At 44.5% G+C, this 19,402-nt stretch overlaps 1 protein-coding gene across 1 annotated transcript in view; it reads right to left on the bottom strand.

Annotated features, from left to right (window-relative positions):
* Positions 1 to 1,330: 1,330 nt before the first annotated feature.
* Positions 1,331 to 19,402, bottom strand: part of DIPK2B (divergent protein kinase domain 2B) — a 35,096-nt gene continuing 17,024 nt past the window's right edge. The window contains exons 3-5 of the mRNA XM_016218535.2: positions 6,882 to 7,055; positions 5,508 to 5,796; positions 1,331 to 4,385 (exon numbers count right to left, since the gene is read on the bottom strand). Coding sequence (XP_016074021.1) covers positions 4,045 to 4,385; positions 5,508 to 5,796; positions 6,882 to 7,055 — 804 coding nt within the window. The 3' untranslated portion in view covers positions 1,331 to 4,044. The remainder of the gene's footprint in view (positions 4,386 to 5,507; positions 5,797 to 6,881; positions 7,056 to 19,402) is intronic.

The raw sequence follows: 19,402 nt of genomic DNA, 5'->3' as shown, positions 1-19,402 counted from the left end.
GATCACTGGGTCAAATGGCAGTTCAATATTTAATTTTTTATATGAGGAACCTCCATACGGTTTTCCATAGTGGTTGCACCAGTCTGCATTTCCACCAGCAGTGTATTAGGGTTCCCTTTTCTCCATACCCACGGCAGCACTTGTCATTTGTTGATTTATTAAGGATAGGCATTCTGGCAGGTGTGAAGTAGGACTTCATTGTTTTAATTTGCATCTCTCTGATGATTAGAGACGTTGAGCGTTTTTTCATATGTCTCTTGGCCATTTGTATGTCCTCTTTGGAGAAGTGTCCATTAAGGTCTTCTGCTCATTTTTTAATTGGGATTGTTTGTCTTCCTTTTGTTGAGTTGTAAGAGTACTTTATATATATTGGAAATTAACCCCTTATCAGATGTATTGTTGGCAAATATGTTCTCCCATACAGTGAATTCCCTTTTCATTTTGATGCTGGTTTCTTTCACTGTGCAGAAGCTTTTTTATTTTGATGTAGTCCCATTTGTTTATTTTTTCCTTTGTTTTTCTTGCCCTAGGTGATGTATCAGTGAAAATTCTGCTCCTGAAATGTCCTATATTTTGCTGCCTACATTTTTTTCTAGGGTTTTAATAGTTTCATGTCTTATATTTAAGTCTTTTATGCATTTTGAGTTTTTGTGTATGTTGTAATTTGGTGATCTAGTTTAATTTTTTTGCATGTTACCTGTCCAACTTTCCCAACACCATTTATTGAAGAGACTATCTTTACTCCATTGTATGCTCTTGCCTCCTCTGTGAAATATTAATTGAGTGTGTAATAGCTTGGGTTGATTTCTGTGTTCTCTGTTCTGTTCCATTGATCTATACCCCTGTTCTTGTGCCAGTACCAGGCTGTTTTGATTACAGTGGCTTTGTAGTATAACTTGATATCTGATATTGTGATCCCTTCAACTTTGTTCTTCTTTCTCAAGATTGTTGCAGCTATTCGGAGTCTTTTTTGGTTCCAAATGGAAAAATATTCTAATGTGTCCAGTCATTTCAGAGGACTAATAATATACCAAGATAATTTTGTTCTGGATGAAGTCCCTTGAGTTTTGACTCACCTGTCTCCTGACTGTTGAGAGGAAAGAGTAGTTCTTGCAGAAGTGGCTGTGCCCTGTACAGGGTGGGGCAAAAGTAGGTTTACAGTTGTTTGTATAGAAGATAATAAAATAATTAATAAATAATAATACAAAAATAAACTCTGTGTTTCATGTACTCACAATTGTAAGGCTATGTTTGCCCCACCCTGTATATGATCAGCATAGTATCTTAGTCTGTTGGGGCTGCTATAACAAAATACCATAGGTTGGGTGGCTTATAAGAAACACACATTTATTTCTCACGGTTTTGGAGGTTGAAAGTCCAAGATCAATGCACTGGCAGATTCAGAGCCTTGTGAAGATCCACTTCCTGGTTCATAGCCTGTACCTTCTCAATGTGTCTTCACAGGGAAGAAGGGGCCAGGGAGCTTTCTAGGGTTTTTATTATAAGATCACGAATCCCATTCTTGAGGGCTTACCCTCAGGATAATCACCTCCCAAAGACTTCACCTCCTAATACCTTCACCTTAAGGGTTAGGATTTCAATACAAAAATTTCAGAGAGACACAAACATTCAGTTTATAGCACATGGTGTATGAAAAACAGCAAGCAAAAATGTCTGAAAAACATAGACATTGTCCTTAGAAAGAACAGTTTCCCAGCACCTGTTCTGTGGCCAACCCTGTGCAGGTTGCTATAGGAACTCAGAGCCCTCCACCCCTCACTGCCATCCTCAGGGATCTCCCAGCTTGTTGGGAAGGTGGGACACAGATTTCTCTGGAATACCCCTTGGATCAGAAGTACAAAGATGGGATTCAGAAAGGCTTAGCAAGAGCTTGTACTGTCAGGAAAAGCTTCTGATAAAGGTAGGACCTCAGACAGAGTCTTAAATGATGCAGTGGAAGAATGGAACCATCCAAGCCTCAGCCCTGGGTACAGACACTACATACTCCCTCATGTAGGGTCTGGCTTTTAAATTCATCACAACAGCCTGGAGTTGGGGGGCACTGCAAGTTGGGTTCTCTGGAAGCAGATACTAAGATGGAGTTCAGGGTGTGTGTTCATTTTTTGAGGCTGCTATAACAAATTACTACAAAGTGGGTGGCAATAGGCATTTATCCTCTCACAGTTCTGAAGGCCAGAAGTCTAAGATAAGCTTCACTGGGCTGAAAGCAAGGTGTTGGGAAAGGTAGTGAATCCTCATCCTCCAGACCAGGTCAAAAAGCAACTGTCTGAGGCTCTCAGGCAGCCTGAGTCTGCCCTTCCAGAAGCTCGGTCTGTCATCCTCACTGTCATGGCTGCCTCCAGAGATAGTGTTTGAAGCAGTAAAAAAGCAAACTCCACAGGCAACTTAGTGTGCCATAAAATAGGACTTTTCTTGGCCCAGCTTTAAATGTGAGTGAAGGGACCAGAATTGTGTAGGTCAGGGTGAGAGTCAGAGGCTGAAGGGGAATGCAAGAAGAGCATAGAATGGTAACAGGGGTTCTGGAACTATCCCAGCAAGTCATTCTTCCTCCCTGAGGCTCAGTTTCTCTGTCAGCACTGTGAAGCCTGTTAAGCCAGGCATTCTAAACTAAAGTCGGTGATTCAGAAGTAAAAAAGAGAGGCTAACTGAGAGGTCCCTAGGAGTAGAGGGCTGACAGGGAAACTGGGCAAAGATCCAAAGAGCTCCCCACTAATGAGAGGCCGGGGCAAGAATATACATGGGGGCCCACATACCATGGAGATAATACTTAAAAGGTATAAAGCAAACTAACAAACATTTGATAAAATATGTTTTGTTGGCTGACCTTGAAAAAAAATTTAGGTGAAGTTTGAATGAAAATTCTCAGACTTCTTAGAGTCCTACATTAGAGGCCTCAGTGTGTAGAGAGCTGGCCCGGATCCAGCTGTGGCTACAATGAGAATGTTCTACTCACAGACCTCTTGCTCCAGGGAGTGGAACTGGCTAGATGCCCTGCGCAGAGCTTTAAAATCCATGTTAGCGGTTGGGCCAAGGCCACATCCTCTGTGGGTTGTTTCCTATAGCAGGGGTATAGCTGCCCATTCTTGGAGACTTGAGGCTCATCTGATGGCTAGCTTTGGCTCAAGGACACTGTGACAACCTTGCCAAAGCATCTTCCCATTGTGTAAAAGAGAGCCTAGGATACTTCCACCGAACCTTTGGACTCAGGCTTGTAGCTGGGCCTGCTGGCTCTCTCAGCTGACTCTGGTTCACTCCTTTCCTCATACACAGGCATCTTTCTTAATATGATCCTTCATTGTTTTATCTTGTCTTGACACTTGCTTCTCAGAGGATCTGGTTGAACACATTAGCCTCCAGCCCATTCCTCCCTTCTTACCTTTGGCTCCTTTCCACACCATGTGGTGCTTCACTCGAACCTGTATGGGACCCCAGGTGCCCAGGGCATGGTCTTATCCATGTGCACCCTTGGCCTGCAGTTTTCTTACCCTGAGGTGGTGTGGGGAGTGTGACTGGAGGACTAGCTCAGGAGCACAGGGAGCAGGAAGAGGGCCCTTTTGTCTGAGTCTAGCCTAACATGCTACTGGCCAGAGATCTCACTCTTCTTGCCATCCTCCTAACCTCCACTATTCTGTCTCATTCACCATGCCTGTGTATACTTCTAAACACACTTTATAGCCAGTAGGAAGCATATTACCCTGGCTCTTCACATCTCTGTCTTCTTTCATTAACTCGAGAGTCTGGTGGAGAACAGAGGAAACAGAGGCTCAGAGGTTGAATGGGTGCCCACACCTGGATCATCTGTTGCCCATTCCTGGCTCTTTTGTGATGTTCCAGCCAGCAAGTGCAATGACACTGTGTTGCACAACTGCCCTCTGGTCATTGGAATGTTCATTAGTCCCTGGGAAATAAATGTGCATTTCTCGTAATGTCTGAAACAGCTGTTTCTTTCAAACTTGCAACAACCCATCTGGGAAGTGGAGAACCAAGGATGTTGTCCCTGGGGGCCAGCCAGGTTCCAACCCCTCAGAACTTATCGTTATACTTGCAGTCTGGGTAGCGGTAAGCAAATCTGGGGTCACAGGTTCTCAGGGATCTCAAGATATCTTTCAGCTGGCTGGCAACCCCAAGGACTTCGGGGTCTGGGCTGGTGCCCTCCCCACACTTGGCCAGGAGGACATCTATCTGCTCCTGCACCGGAGAGGGGAACTTCCCCTGGAGAAGTTGAGGCAGCACCTGCCGACACACCAGCACCAGGCTCTGCTTCTCAGGGATGGTGTCACAGGAGGGCAGCTCGGCCTGGCAGCCAGTAACCAGGCAGCTAAAGATGTCTTTATTCTCTCCTGCCCTGGAGGCTGCTTGGCTGCCTAGAAGAGAAACATGAAATGTTACACATCCTACAACTTGCTCTCTTTGAGGGAGATGTCACTAATTAGAATTGCTGGGAAAAGTGGTTTAGTCTCCTAGCATATCCTGTCACCAGGAGATTTAGGGCTCAGGAACAGAATGGCCCCTGATAAGAACAATGTGGGAAGAACTCTCTCTGCTACAATAGGTTGAGGCCAGACATGGAAAACACCCTTATCCCTACTAGAAGTTGGGCTTATAACTGTAGGACTCACCTCCATATTACCATTCTCCCATTCTTACTACCGGATTAGGGAACTCAGGAAATTACTATGACCCATTTTATTTGTCCTTTTTAAATACAAAGTCAGGAGAAAGAACAGGTAATCCAGAATATACATTCAATGGGTTATTGTGGGACTGACATTCAGTGGTTTACATATCCTGAATATTCTGAAATCAACCTCACTTCTAATAAAAGCAAACCAGGAAATGATTTAGTGTGATTTAATTGATCTATCTTTGTAGGCCTTCTCATATAAAAAAATCTTCTGTCCTGTCATTGGGCTCATAACATTTGGTTACCGTTAGAGATTGGGATGCTCAAAAGGCTCCAAAACCCCTGGTGAGTCTGTGCACATAGTGAAAAACGTGATTCACTTAGATACCTCATGTAGTGCCATGCTTTTTAATTGGAAACTTTATAAAAAGCAAAGGTGCCAAAATGGACTGCAAAATACACGAGTTAATCAGCCAGATAATTAAGTTTCAGATAAAGGCTGAAAGCATCTGATGAGAAAGGCTCTGAGAGGGAGATGGATCCAGAAGTGGTGTGTGTATGAAGAAGGGCAGGGGTCCCTGGGCCACACAGATTGAATTGGACAAAAGCATTGCCCTTGAGGCCATGCCATGATGCAAAATGCCCCCCCATGGACAAGGTCAAGGCCAGTTCCCCTTTGGAGTTGGAGTTGAAGCAAGGATTCTAAAGCGGGAGAGGGACATCTGATATGAACTTGGGCTGCTCTCACTATGACATATGGAGTCTGGAAAGGCCCAATGGCACTACTCCCGGGCACCCCTCCAAGGTCCTGTCACTCTGACTTCCTCTCTGACAGTTGGTCAGCCAGGCCCATGCTGAGTACCTTCCTGCTTGTCGATGACACCCAGGGCACTGGCATCCCGGATGAACAGATGCCCGTTGTTAAAAATGCCAAACATGGTGGCATCCACATGGGTGAAGTAGAGGAAGTAGTTCAAATCGTTGTTTCTCAGAGACTCCAGGATCCTGAGGAGCTGGTAGGCCAGGTCAGCAGCCTGATCTGGGGGTGCACCATAGAATTCCTGCAGCAGGCTGGTGCTGGTGCTGACCAGGAATCGGCCACAGGAGCCCAGGTACTTGGGCAATGGCCATCCTTCAGCTCCAGGGAAGATCTGCCAGGCCAAGAGGAGGAGGAAGCATTAGAGAAAAAGTTCACAGAGAAAGCGTTCTCCCTCCCTCCCTCCCTCCCTCCCTCCCTCCCTCCCTCCCTCCCTCCCTCCCTCCCTCCCTCCCTCTCTCTCTCACTCTCTCTCTCTCCCCCCCTCAGTCTCTTGGAGCAAGGCAACACCTCCACCTCATCCTTCCTCCCTTTTTGTTCTTGTTTTAGATGAATAGATTTGGAAAAGGAAGCTCTTATTTCCATGCAGTGGATTGTATTTTCACAGTGTTCTCAAGTGAGAGTGAGGTATGAGAATGCTAAGGCACTTGCCAGGATTTTAGATGGTATTCAGATTAAGGGGAATATGTTAATTTTAAGAGATATATAGTTGAAGCAATGACTGCTATTTGAGATTTCAGAGATATCACTGCTTAGGAAGAGGCCATGGGAGGGAAAAAAGAGTCAATTTAAGGATGATTTAGAGAAAAATATTTTAAAAAATAACAGTACAGGCACCAGGCTCTGTGATAAGCCAAACATCATGAAGGTTCTTGGGTGACACATTTTGGGAACCACTGCACTGGCCCAGAGTGTCTTTCCACCCCCCTGTCTTGTCGACCAGTGTATCCTCAGGCTCTAGTGCTCCTTATTTATTTCATCATTCACCTATGAATAGACATTTAGATTACCTCAATTCTTTTCTCCTTTCCAGCTGTAGCTGCAGGGCACTTCTGGGGGTCATTCTTTGGCTATTTCCCCACCCCCTGGGCTTGCTCAAATCTTACTGATATTTGAGGCACTGGTCAGAGCTTCCCTCCTTCATAGAACCCTTCGGTGCTACCTCAGGAAGTGAAGGTGGATGTTGTTTCTCCACCTACTCCAGCTCCCACACCTCTTAACAGCAATCTCAGCACTCCTCCTCTCCCAGCTCTCCTGGAAGCCAAAGGGGATATTTACTGAATGCCACAAAGGTACTAACATGGGTTGGTTGCCCTGAGGCATGCAGTAAAAGGGGGAGAGAGCTCAGCTCAGGGTTGCCCTCCTCTGAGTCCGAGGTGAACCCCATTCCTGGAGCAGCTTTCAGGGGTCACTGCATACCTGTAGGAGAATGGGATGCGTGTTGACAGCTAAAGTGTAGAGCAGGCGCAGCTTGTCGCGGTCCGTGAAGTGGTCCATGAAGATGCTGCCGGCATCAGCCACTTCAGCATAGCGCCGAACCACTCGGTCCAGGAGTCGCTGTGATGGGCATCGCAAGAGGGGGCTGGGCAAGCCCTGTAGGGAGGTGGGTGAGAGAGACCCCGAAGGATGCTGAACGCTCGCAGGGGCCCTGGCAGGTCAGAGCATTGCAGGTCCTGCTGGTGGGAGACACCCTGGAGCTGAGGGGCCAAATGGGCCCTGGGAGGGGACAGACCTTAAGAAGGGAGAGGGAGGCCAGGAGCAGCTGAATGCTACTGGGGAGGTGGGGCAGGAAGGGGAGGAAAAGACCCTTGGGGTGGGGAACTAGGGCAGAGCACCTTCAGTGGTAGAGCAAGAGGGGGCTGAGCAGGCTACACTGGAGGGGGTGGCAGGGAGGCCTGGTAGCTGAGGAGAAGGGCCAGAGTGTTCCTGGGGTCAGGGAAGGAGGGCACTGAGTAAGTGGGGCAGCCCCAGCAGGCACTTGGAGCCTTGGAGCTCCTGTCTGCGTCCCCACCCACCGTGGTGCCACACCCTGCACTTCCAAGGAGAGTTGATATCAGGTTGAATTAATTGAATCAGCCCTCTGCCATTGGTCTTTAAAATTCCCTCCACCATTTCACTAGGGTGCCACCACAGTTATGCTACACACTGACATCTTATTTGTGCCCCTTTGTTCTTCTAGGGATAAAATTGGGAGATGCAGACCTAGGCTTATTTCCCATGACCTTCTAACCCTCTCCTATACCTTTCTCCTCAGGCTGAACAAACACAATGAACCTACTAATAAATGCAAAGAAACATATTTAAGAACAAGGCCCTGGGGCCCAGTGTGCCAGAATTTAACCCCAGCTTCACATGTAGCGGCTAGTTATGCGACCTTGGACAAATTACTTAGTCTCTCTGTACTTCTGGTTCCATTTTAAGTGAGGGTGCAAGTAATAACACCTTAAGAAGCATGAGGATCAAATAAATTAATAGATATAAAATACTGGAACAGTGTCTGGTGAGTAGTAAGCACTCAATAAATGCTATCTGCTCTTATTAAATTAAAATGTTTAAACTCCCAGCACAGAGAATAGTGAAGATAGCCAATGATAGCAATGACAGCAAAAGTCAGACTTTGTGAGTGAGAACAAGATTTTCAAGTTCTAAGAGCTTGGCTTTGTAGATCACAAAGCAAGCCTGAAAGTCCCAGGGCAGAACATGTGTCCACAGTTATCTGTAGACAGTGTTTGCAGCTGGCCTGCTTAGAGGAAGCTCTGGCTGAGTGAGCCCTGAGCACCCTAGCATGAGGCAGGGACAGAAACCTAGAGCCCTTGACCTACCCAGGGGGAACCCAGGAGGATGGAAAGACCTCTGGGAGCCTTGAGGTTGGAGCGTGGAATTTGTAGAAGCTTGGGCAGGTCAACAGGGAAGGTTGTTCAAACATTTCGTTTGCTTGGGACTGAAGGTTTCCTGAGACACGGAGTTTTCAGTGCTAAACTTGGGAAACCGAGATGTTTGGTCACACGACCACAGGGCCACAGCTGGACCATGGTCTTGGGCAGTATATGCTCTTGCCCCCAGATGAGGACCAGAATAGACTGGCAGAGGCCAGTGTGGATGCTTGCTGACCTACCACAACCTGGGTACTTAATAGAGGCCTTCTGTGCAGGATGGTACTGAGAGTGATTGTCACACTCAGAGCCTAACAGTCTGTAAAACAGTCAATACAATTTAGTGGGTATGACACTATATGGTCAGTTTTATGTGTCAATTTGGTTAGGCTATAGTACCCAGTTCAATCAAACACTAATCTAGATGTTGCTGTGAAGGTATTTTGTAGATGTAGTTAACATTTCCAGTCGGTTGACTTTATTATTATTTTTTTAATTTTTAGTTTTTAAAAATATATCTTTATTGAATTCAGAGAGAGGAAGGGAAAGGGAAAGAGAGAGATAGAAACATCAATGATGAGAGAGTCATTGATTGACTGCCTCCTGCACACCCCTTACTGGTGATCAACCAGGCAACCCGGGCATATGCCATGACCGGGAATCAAACAGCAATGGCCTGGATCATACGTTGCTGCTCAACGGCAGTGCCACACCAGCCAGGCTCAGTTGACTTTAAGTAAAGGAGATACTCTTTGATAATGTGGGTGGGCCTGTCCCAATTAGTTGAAAGGCTTTAAGAGCAAAATTAAGGTTTCCCTGAGGAGTAAGAAATTCCACCTGTGAACTATAGTGTCAGCTCTTGCCCAAAGGTCTCAAGCCTGCTGGGTTTTGGACTTGCCCACCCCTAAAATCACATAAGCCAACTTCTTAAAATAAACCTGCTTTATATATACATAAAATGATACATTATATAATATGCTTATTTTATTTATAAATTTTATATTAATTATATTAATGAACACATTAATCATATGGATTAATGATGTTTTATATTTATGTTATAATTATATGTTATATACAATATCTCTCTATATAATACACACACAGATTATACACTGGCTAAGGATAAAGCACTTGTTCATTGTGGAAACGACAGCAACTGAGACGAAAATCTAGACTTGCTTTCATTTTTGAAGCTTCTAGTGAAATCTGAGTACACAAGACTTAACTTCCTCAATGAGTTGTTTGACCTTCAGTTGGCTTTTACCCACACTTTATTGTGTGTGTTTATTCAAAACACATCACCAGCAATAAGCAGTGTCCTTATTTAAAGGGTTCTTCCCAGAACGAAAGCATAAAAGTTAAATTGTCTAAACAAATAATTTTGTGACTCTGATGGAGGTACTTAGAAAGTAAAAAAGCTATGCTTATTGTTCCTTTCTAGAAGCTAGAGTTAAAATGTTCATCTAATGGTCAAGCAGAAAGGGGATTTCCCTCCCAGCAGACAACAACTTAAAAGTTAGGTAGATCGTCAGTAATCTTGCCAGAATTTCCCTGGCTTCTTCTCAAGTTCTATCTCATGGGTGAGATCTGCCCAGCCTGAAGGTCCCATCAGAAGTGGAAGATGGCAGCACGGGGACCACAACTTGGTTGGTGTTGGCTGAGTGATGGTCCTGTCTAGGGGGCCACAAAGTGTGCTGGAAAGGGTCTGGGCTTTGGAGCTGACCGTCTGTCATTGGAGAATATTGTTCACACATTGCCTATCCTGGGTGATCCTGTGTGTTGGTGAATTCTGGGGTGGGGGTGGGGGGTGTAATTGGAGCTGTGTGTAGAGGGCTGATGCAGAAACCTCTGTAATGATTACTATTTGAAAACATGGTAGGCAAGACACAGTTGAGGAAAGGAGGCTCACACTTTCTGGAAGTTCTAAGTGTCAGGCCCCACAGCAAGTCTTTTCACAGACATTATCTCCCCACTCACAGGGACTTTGAGCCTTTAGTTCGCTCTTGCCCTGGTGACTCTCCTGGAAAATTCAAGTGATTCATTAAAGAGAGCTTTTGAAATTTGTGGAAAACACAGTGATATTAATTTTCACAGCCCATACTGGCAAATGCAAATAGTAGACTGCATTGTCAGGTGATCCAGTAAATGGTCTTATTTTCCAGATGAGAATACTAAAGTAAAGACCAGGAAAGGGAAATGGCTTATTAAAGATCATGCTGCTTCTATTTACAATGGCTAAGATCTGGAAACAGCCCAAGTACCCATCAGTAGATGAGGGGATAAAAAAGCTGTGGGACATTTACACCATGGAATACTATGTAGATGTAAAGAAGAAAGATCTCTCCTTCCCCCCCCCCCCCCCATTTTCAAAATATGTTTTTATTGATTTCAGAGAGAGGAAAAGAGAGGGAGAGAGAGATAGAAACATCAATGATGAGATAGAGTTATTGATCAGCTGCCTCCTGCATGCCCCTGCTGGGGATTGAGCCCACAATCCAGACATGTGCACTGACAGGGAATTGAACTGTTACCTCCTGGTTCACAGGTTGATGCTCAACCACTGAGCCACTCCAGGTCAGGCAAGAAGAAGGATCTCTTACCCTTTGGGACAGCATGGATGGACCTGGAGTATGTTATGCTAAGTGAAATAAGTCAGGCAGAGAAAGACAAATATCACATGATCTCACTTATATGTGGAATCTAAAGAACAAAAAAAATTGATGAAAAAAATAGATCCAGTGACATAGAAGCATGGAAGAGACAGAGGAATGTCAGAGGGAAGGCGGGGGTGGGTGGGTGGGGAGAGATTAACCAAGAATTTATATGCATATATGCATAACTCATGGACACAGACAATAGAGTAGTGAAAGCTTGGGGAAGGGGGTGGGTGTAGGGTAGAAGGGGTCAAGGGGGAAAAAAAGGGGGACATCTGTAATACTTTCAACAATAAAGGTAATTCTTTTTTAAAAAAGATCATGCTGCTTGTTGGTGCTCAAGTGTACTTCTATGCCCAAGTCTCAGTAGGGCATTAGAACTTATGTGCATATATGCATAACCCATGGACACAGACAATAGTGCGGTGAAGGCCTGGGGAGGGCATGGGAGTAGGGAAGAGGGGGCAATGGGGGAGAAATGGGGACATCTGTAATACTTTCAACAATAAAGATAAATTTAAAAAATGATTTAATGGGGAAAAAGCAGGGAAAAAAAGAAATTGGTGATTTCAGAATAGCGTGTCCCAAATTTGACTGACAATCAAAACCTTTAGAGTGCTATAAAGGTATAGATCCCTAGACTTCACCTAGAAATTCTGAATGGGTAGGTCCAGTGAAGGCCTAGGACTCTGCATTTTTGACATGTGTCCTGCAGCACTCTTTTTATTAAGCAAGTCTGAGAAATGGTGATGGGGAGTGTGGAAGAAGAGGGGGTGAGATGTGATTCAGCATTTCTATTTAGGAGCTTTGGAAGATGTCCTGGGCAGACTTCTTCCTTTATTTTGGACACAAATACAAGCAATTGTGCATTCTTGATGGCAGAGTGTGGATATCTGGTAGAGAAGCCCTTCCCCATCTTTTTTTAGCTGGCATTTTTCCTCAGAAGGTTTTGGTTGCTAAAAGCCCAAAGTGTTACCTTTCAGAAGGGGCTATGCAAACTGTCCTAAGGGTGCTCCTGAAACCCAAACAACCTTCAAAACACAACCAAATGAATCTCTCAGGAGGGGACCACAGATGCCTGGAGAAGAGATGGGTTTCTGACTCCTCCAATCCCATCACAGAGCCTGCTTTGCTTTTTGGAAGGTTTGAACCTCTCCCAGAGAGTCAGGTGAGCTCACGTTGAAGGAGGAATCTAGAGGGCCAAGATGAAGCTGGAACGGCATTGGTTGCCCAAGGGCCACATATTGTCTCAGTTTGGCCATTAACCTCACACAGCATCTCAAGGTGACATGAACAAAAAGAGAGCTGAACTCCAGATACCTCCATTTTTATACTTCCTATGTTGGGTCAGGGATGGGTGAAGGCACTAGGATTGTCCCTTTAGTCATTTTGGCCAGGAAAAGGTGCCAGAAGTCATGAGGCCAAATAGTCCACTTTCACATGGTGGAAAGACTGGAGCAGTTGTTCATATTCTGCACCATGGCCTGTCTTGCTAGCTTTTTGGGAATTGAACACAAAGCCAAAGAGCATGCATGCTAAAGGTCTGGTGTGGTGAGAAGCATGTGTTTTGCACTTAGTAAATGGTACACATTATTATCACTATCATTGTCATCAGCATCACCACTAGCATCATCACTACCACATTATAAACACACCTTCTAATCAGCTGTGTTACTCTCCATGTCCTATGTCCCCTTCTAGTTGAAGCTAGAAGAGGATGAGGCCATCTTTGATGGGATGGAGGTGCCTGGTGTGAAAGGCTCTGCCTAATGGAGTGTTGGTGAAGATTAAGCCAATTATTCTGTCTCTCTTTTGGGATTTAGACTGAGAAAATGGGGACAGGATGGAGCTATGGAAAGAGGCAGGGATGCCATGAACCAGAGTGCCTGGGGGCCCATGAGAGACACTAGATGCATAGTTGCTGGTCCTCAGAGCTGCTTCAGGTCCTGAAAACTTCCAGGCCCCATTCTGGGCTGGAGATGACCTTACCATAAACTCTTTTTCCAGAGAGTGGGTTCATTGAGTCTTTGCTCCTTGCTCCCAGGAGAGCCAAGCAGCTCACCAACACAGAGAAAAGTGGCTTCATTGAAGCCCGAGGGAAGGGCAGTGGGCTAGGATTGGAATCTTGGCCCAACTGTGACTCAGCTTCTGCCTCTGTAAGAGGGGATGATGGAATGGCAGGAGGACTTAGGAAGACAATGTGTGCCAATCTGTTTAAAGTACTCAATGTGTCAGGCCCTTGTAGAGCCATATCATCCTCAAGCTCACTTCCCATATTAACCATCCCTCTAGCTCTGGATGACTTTTGCCTGGTTCCACAAATCAAGTATTATTCAAAAGACAATGATTTACCATCACTGAACATATTTAGATACTTTCTCCAGTGGAAATAAATGTGTAGAAGAAAGAACACTAACTGCTCTTAGAAAATCTAAGACAAGAAGTGTGCCTTTCCCTTCAAGATCAGAAGTCAGCAGTTTGAGGTCACAATGCTAGCTGAAGGCACAGTCTAATTCAGGACTCTGCCTTTTCTTTCCAAGGATATATCCAACTGACCAATGAAGAGCTTCATGTTGAAATGAGAATTAGTTTTCATTTCTCAGACAGAATCTGCTCTTTTGTTCTAAGGCTTTAGAACATAACTATAAGGCCAATAAAAATTTTTTCATGTTTGCAAATTATGGCACACATGCTAAAGACAGCACATATACTAACTCGAGTCACTCTATTCCCTTCCTTACCCTTTCCAATGGCCACCACTGTCTTCCCCATCAGTGGATCAGGCCACAGATGGTTCGCATGCTGTCTATATAGAATGGTTAGCCAGTAAATTTTTTTCCCCACTCACTGGGAGAAGAGAGGTTTTTAAAGTTGGCCATCCTGTGCATGTTCATTGTGAGACATTGAAAGAATATGGAATTGTATAGTGCAAAAGTAAAAAAATCAGAGGCAGCAGATGTGAGCCCGGTGCAGCCTAGTTCAGGGTGTTGCCTTCCCCAGGGGTGTGCCAAGGCCCACCCATGCCCTGCCCACACTCCCACCAGGTCCCCGCAGAGCCATTGAGAAATTCCAAGATGGCTGCAGATTAAGTGGAAACTACATTGACACTATCCCAGGACCAAACTGGAATTACAACTAAAATATAGAAAACCATACTGAAAAATCAACTGAAGACTAGCTGGAGAACACCCTTATAACCAAGGACCTAAAGTGGAGACTGCATAGAGGAGGAGTGGGGAACATCAGGCCTGAGGGCCATATACAGTGTGTGAAATCATTTGGTCTGACCCTGCCAAAGCCTCTCCAAAGAGAAGCAGTTCCAACCATCACATTAGGGGTGAGTTAATTAAATGTTTGACGAAATATAGCAGGCTAATTTTTAAAAATGTTTTAATTTATCTTTATTGTTGAAAGTATTACAAATGTCCCCTTTTCCCCTGCATTGATCCCCTCCACCCTGTATCCCTCCCCCAAGGCATTAACCACACTTTGACTGTGTCCATGGGTTATGCATAGCTGCATGTAAGTTCTTAGATTAATAACTCCCCACCCACCCATCCACCCTTGCCTTCTCTCCAATATTCATCAGTTTGTTCCATGCTTCTATGTTTCTGGATCTGTTTCGTTCATCGGTATATTTTGCTCATTAGATTCCACATATGAGTAAGATCATGTGATACTCATCTTTCTCTGACTGGCTTATTTAGCTTAGCATAATACTCTCCAGGTCCCACCATGCAGTCTCAAAGGGTAAGGGATCCTTTTTTTACAGCTGCATAGTATTTTAGGTGTAAATGTCAGAGAAAATGCTTTATATTTCAATTTTCTTGAACTTGTAGAGACTAGATTTGTGTTCTAAGATGTGGTCTATTTTTGAGAATGTCCCATGTTCACATGAGAAGAATATATATTCTGCAGCTTTATGTTGAAATTTTCTGTAAATGTCAATTAAATCCATCTGATCTAGTATGTAATTTAGATTTTTTGTCTGAAAGATCTATCCAGTAAAGTCAGTGAGGTGTGAAAATTCCCTACTATGACTGTATTGCTGTCGATCTCTCCCTTAAAGACCTCCAGAAAGTGTTTTTTTTTTTTGCCTGTGTGAGTCTTTTGTTCTGAGGTGGGTCTCTTGTAGACGGCATATATTTGAGTCTTGTTTTCTTATCCATTCAACCGTCCTATGCCTTTTTTTCCTTTAACTTATCTCTATTGTTGAAAGCACTACAGGTGTCCCATTTTTCCCCCTAATTGACCCCCTCCACTTCACTCCCACGCCCTCCCCAGGCGTTCACCCTGTCATCGCCCATGTCCATGGGTTATGCACATATGTATACAATTTCTTTGGTCAATCTCCTCCCACCTTCCATTCCCTCTTCCCTCTGAAATTTGATTGTCTGTTGCATGCGTCAGTGTCTCTGGATCCACTTAGTTTGTTCGATTCTTCTGTTCATTAGCTTCTTCTTAAAGAAGACCCTTCATCTTTTCAAGTAGTACTGGTCTGGTGGTGATGAACTCCTTTAGCTTTTTCTTATCTGTGAAGCTCTTTATCTGACCTTCAATTCTAAATGATAGCTTTGCTGGGTGGAATAATCTTGGTTGTAGGTTATTGCTTTTAATCACTTTGAATATTTCTTGTCACTCCCTTCAGGCCTGCAAGGTTTCTGTTGAGAAATCAGCTGACAGTCGTATGGTAGTTACCCTTGTAGGTAACTAATTGCTTTTCTCTTGCTGCTTTTAAGATTTTCTGTTTGTCTTTAACCTTTGGCACTTTAATTATAATATGTCTTGCTGTGGGCCTCTTTGGGTTCCTCTTATTTGGGACCCTCTGTGCTTCCTGGACTTGAAAGTCTATTTCTTTCCCAGGTAGGGGAAGTTTTCTGTAATTATTTTTTCAAATAGGTTTTCAATTTCTTGCTCTCTTTCTTCTCCTTCTAGTACACCATGATGAGAATGTTGGGCTGCTTGAAGTTGTCCCAGAGGCTCCTTACACTATCTTCATATTTCTGAATTCTTTTTTCTTTTTGCTCTTCTGGTTGGGTGCTTTTTGTTTTCTCATATTTCAAGTTGCTGATTTGATTCTCAGTGTCCTCTACTCTACTGTTGATTCCTTGTAAATTGTTCTTCATTTCATTTCTAGTAGCCTTCATTTCTGACAGGTATTTTATTAGGTCATTGATGGTTTCACTTGTTTTTGTAATAGTCTTACTAATATCCTTGAGCATCCTTATAACCAAAATTCTGAACTCTGTATCTGTTAGCTTGCTTGGTTCTATTTCATTTAGTTCCTTTTCTGGAGATTTCTTCTGTTCTTTCCTTTGTGACATGTTTCCTTGCCTCCACAATTTGGCTGCTTCCTAGAGTTTGTTTCTATGTATTAGGTAGAGCTGCTATGTCTCTTGGAATAGGTAGATTGACCTTGTGTAGTAGGTGTCCTGTAGGGTCCAGTGGCTCAGCCTCTCCAGTGACTTCAGCTGGGCCTTTTAGGTGCTCTCCTGTGTGGGCTGTGTGTATTGTCCTGATGTAGTTGAGCTTTGGTTGCTGTTGGTATCACTGGGAAGAATTTACCTCCAGGCCAATTGACTGTGAGGACTAGCTGCAACTACAGCCAAAGAGCTGCTGTGCTGGAGACACCCTTATGGAGCAGGATTTACTTCAGTGGAACTTTGGCGTTCACCAAGTGCACCCCTTTAGTGTGTCACTCATGGATGTGGTAGGGTTGTAATCCAGTGTGGTCGAGTCTAACCACCAGGTGCACTGTCTCTGGGGCCTCCCGGGAGGTGTAAAGTCAGCTTCTGCCAGTGCCTTGCCCAGGGCCACCCAGCATGAGCTACACAGCAAACTGTAGTTGGCTGCTACTTGTGCTGGACTTGGAGGTGTCTAGGAGAGGCCAAGCAATTAACCAGTGCAGGGTGAAGCTAGTGCCAAGCCTGGGGCCACTTATCAAGCCTTATGGAGCATGCTGCTGCTTGTTTTAGAGATTTTAGGGAAGTCCTAAGCATGAGGCTCGAGAGGCTACTTGCATAGAAAAGCCACTGGAAATGGCTTGGATGAGCTTGCAGGTAGGGAGGGGCGGGGTCTCTGGGAATCACCAGGGCAGGGTGAAAGGTGTGAGTCAGATACTGGAGATTTAAATATTGTGCCTGCCTGCCTGCTCTGTGGGGGAAGGGCTCACCAAAGGAGCAATGGCCTCTGCCAGCTCCTCTGTCTGGGAGAAAGCTGCCCCTCCAGCTCTCTCCCCAATTTCAAGCAAGTTAGTTCCTCCCCAAATGTCCCAGGTTCCTTTCAAGCTACTTCCCAGAGCTGGAACTCAGAGGGAGTGCATCTCAGTGAGTCTGTCCGTGGGTCTTTAAGAGGAAAGCCTGGGGCTCCTGCACCTTCTGTGACCCTCAGGGACAGTCTCCACTGGTTTTTACTGCCTGAAGTTGTGGGGACTTCTTTTTCCTGCCCTGTAGCCCAGGGCTGGGGCCCTATGAGGGGCTGGGACCCCTCACTCTTCCAGGAAACCTCCACTGCCGAGATATCCCTCCTGGGTTTAAATTGAAGCACTGGGTGTGGCCCGCAGCTGATTCTCTGGGATTCAGCCCTGATCCACCCAAGTCTCTGCCTCTCTTATCGGTCTAGATACTTCTTCAGTTCTCTGGTTGTAGAGCTTCTGTTTAGCTAGATTTCAGGAGGTTCTGAGCAAGGGTTGTTTTGTATTTTAGTAGTAATTTTGATGTGGTTGTGGGAGGTGGCAGGTACAGCTGTTACCTATGTTGCCATCTTGTTTTTCTCTACCTGCTTCCTTTTTATTGAAGAATTTAATCCATTTATATTTAAGGTTATTATTGATAGGTACATATCTATTGCCATTTGATTTCTTTTTAAAAAAATATATCTTGGTTCTCTGGTAGAGTGATTTTTTCTACCCTGTTTGCCAGTTCTCTGATCCAATGCTCAACTATCCCTAATCTGCAGTTTTTTCCTTCCAATGTATTTTTTATTTCTACCGTCATTCTTAATTTCCTTTAAAGTTGCCATATCTTTTCTCATGCTTTTGAGTATCCTTATGATCACTATTCTGAGCTCTATATCTGATAGATTGCTTATCTCTATTTCACTTATAGCAGGCTAATTTTTAAGTTGATAATTTTGTTTGGCCCTCAAATGATGTTATAAATACCAAAATGGTTCTTGGCACAAAAAAATCTTCCCCACTTCTGGCATAGGAAGTGTCAAGGCACGAGAGAGCTAGAGAGTATCCCATAGGCAGCAGCTGAAGTTATGGAGGGATATCTCAGCTGAAGGGGGTTCCCAGGGAGAACTCTGGGGTGAACCCCAAGTTGGGCTCCCCAGCACAAGACACCAGAACTGAGAAAGGTGCCCACATAATATCTGGCTGTGAAAAGCAGCATGGTTTCTGTCTTCCAGGGAGAGATGGCAGGAAATGCAGGCACCCTCTTAAAAGTCCAACACACAAAATTCTGTGTGCAGCCACTCACTTGGGGCTCTGGCAGAGGGAGGATCGAGTGGACGAGAGCTGCATTAGGAGAATACAGGGTTGCTGGCTCTGGACACAGACCTCAGAGTGTGGCCATCTGATTCTTGTGCTGAGTCATTTCCCCATATTGCAGAGGATATCTTTTTCAGTCAGACCTTTGACAGCCAGGAAACTTTTGCCTGAGGAAGAAGGAATTGCCCCACTCATTGGAAAATCTCTGGCCCCACCCTGTAGAGTTTATGCCTTGCTAGGGTCTACACTTGAGGCTCATTAAAAGACTCAGATTAATCAGCTTCAGGCAAAGGTAGATCACTGAGTGCTTTGAGTCTTTGCCTGATCTGCTTCTGAGCCCAGGAGTTTGAAAAGTAGACCTTGATGCGCATCTTGGTCCTTTCCAAACAAACCTAGCCACAGCAGAGGGAGCCACAAGCTGCAGATTGCTAACAGCTACACACAGGGTATTCAAGACCAGTCACAAACATCATATGACATTGGCCTGCACCAGACCACCCAAAAAGACTGGGAGTCCTAGCAGATGTACCTAATACACAGAAAAACCCCCAAATAGGTAGCCAAAATGGAAAGACAGAAAAACAAGCTCCAAATGAAAGAACAAAACAATTCTCCAGAAGAAGAGCTAAATGAAATGGAGATAAGCAACCTATCAGATATAGAGTCCAGAATACTGATTATAAGGATGCTCAAGAGCATGAAAAAAGATACAGAAACTATGAAGGAAATTAAGAATGACATAGCAGAAATAAAGAATACATTGGAAGGAATAAACAGCAGATTAGTGGAAGCTGAGGATAAGATCAGTGAATTAGAAGATAGAGTAGAAAAAATCAATCAGGGATCCAAATAGAAAAAACAATTAAAAAACAAGAGGACATTTTAAAGGAGCCATGGGACAAGAAACATAACAATATT

Source organism: Miniopterus natalensis, chromosome X (assembly GCF_054644295.1).
Source record: "Miniopterus natalensis isolate mMinNat1 chromosome X, mMinNat1.hap1, whole genome shotgun sequence".
Classification (NCBI taxonomy): domain Eukaryota; kingdom Metazoa; phylum Chordata; class Mammalia; order Chiroptera; family Miniopteridae; genus Miniopterus; species Miniopterus natalensis.
Note: the sequence above shows the minus strand (reverse complement) of the source record. Positions and strands in the feature narration are given on the sequence as shown.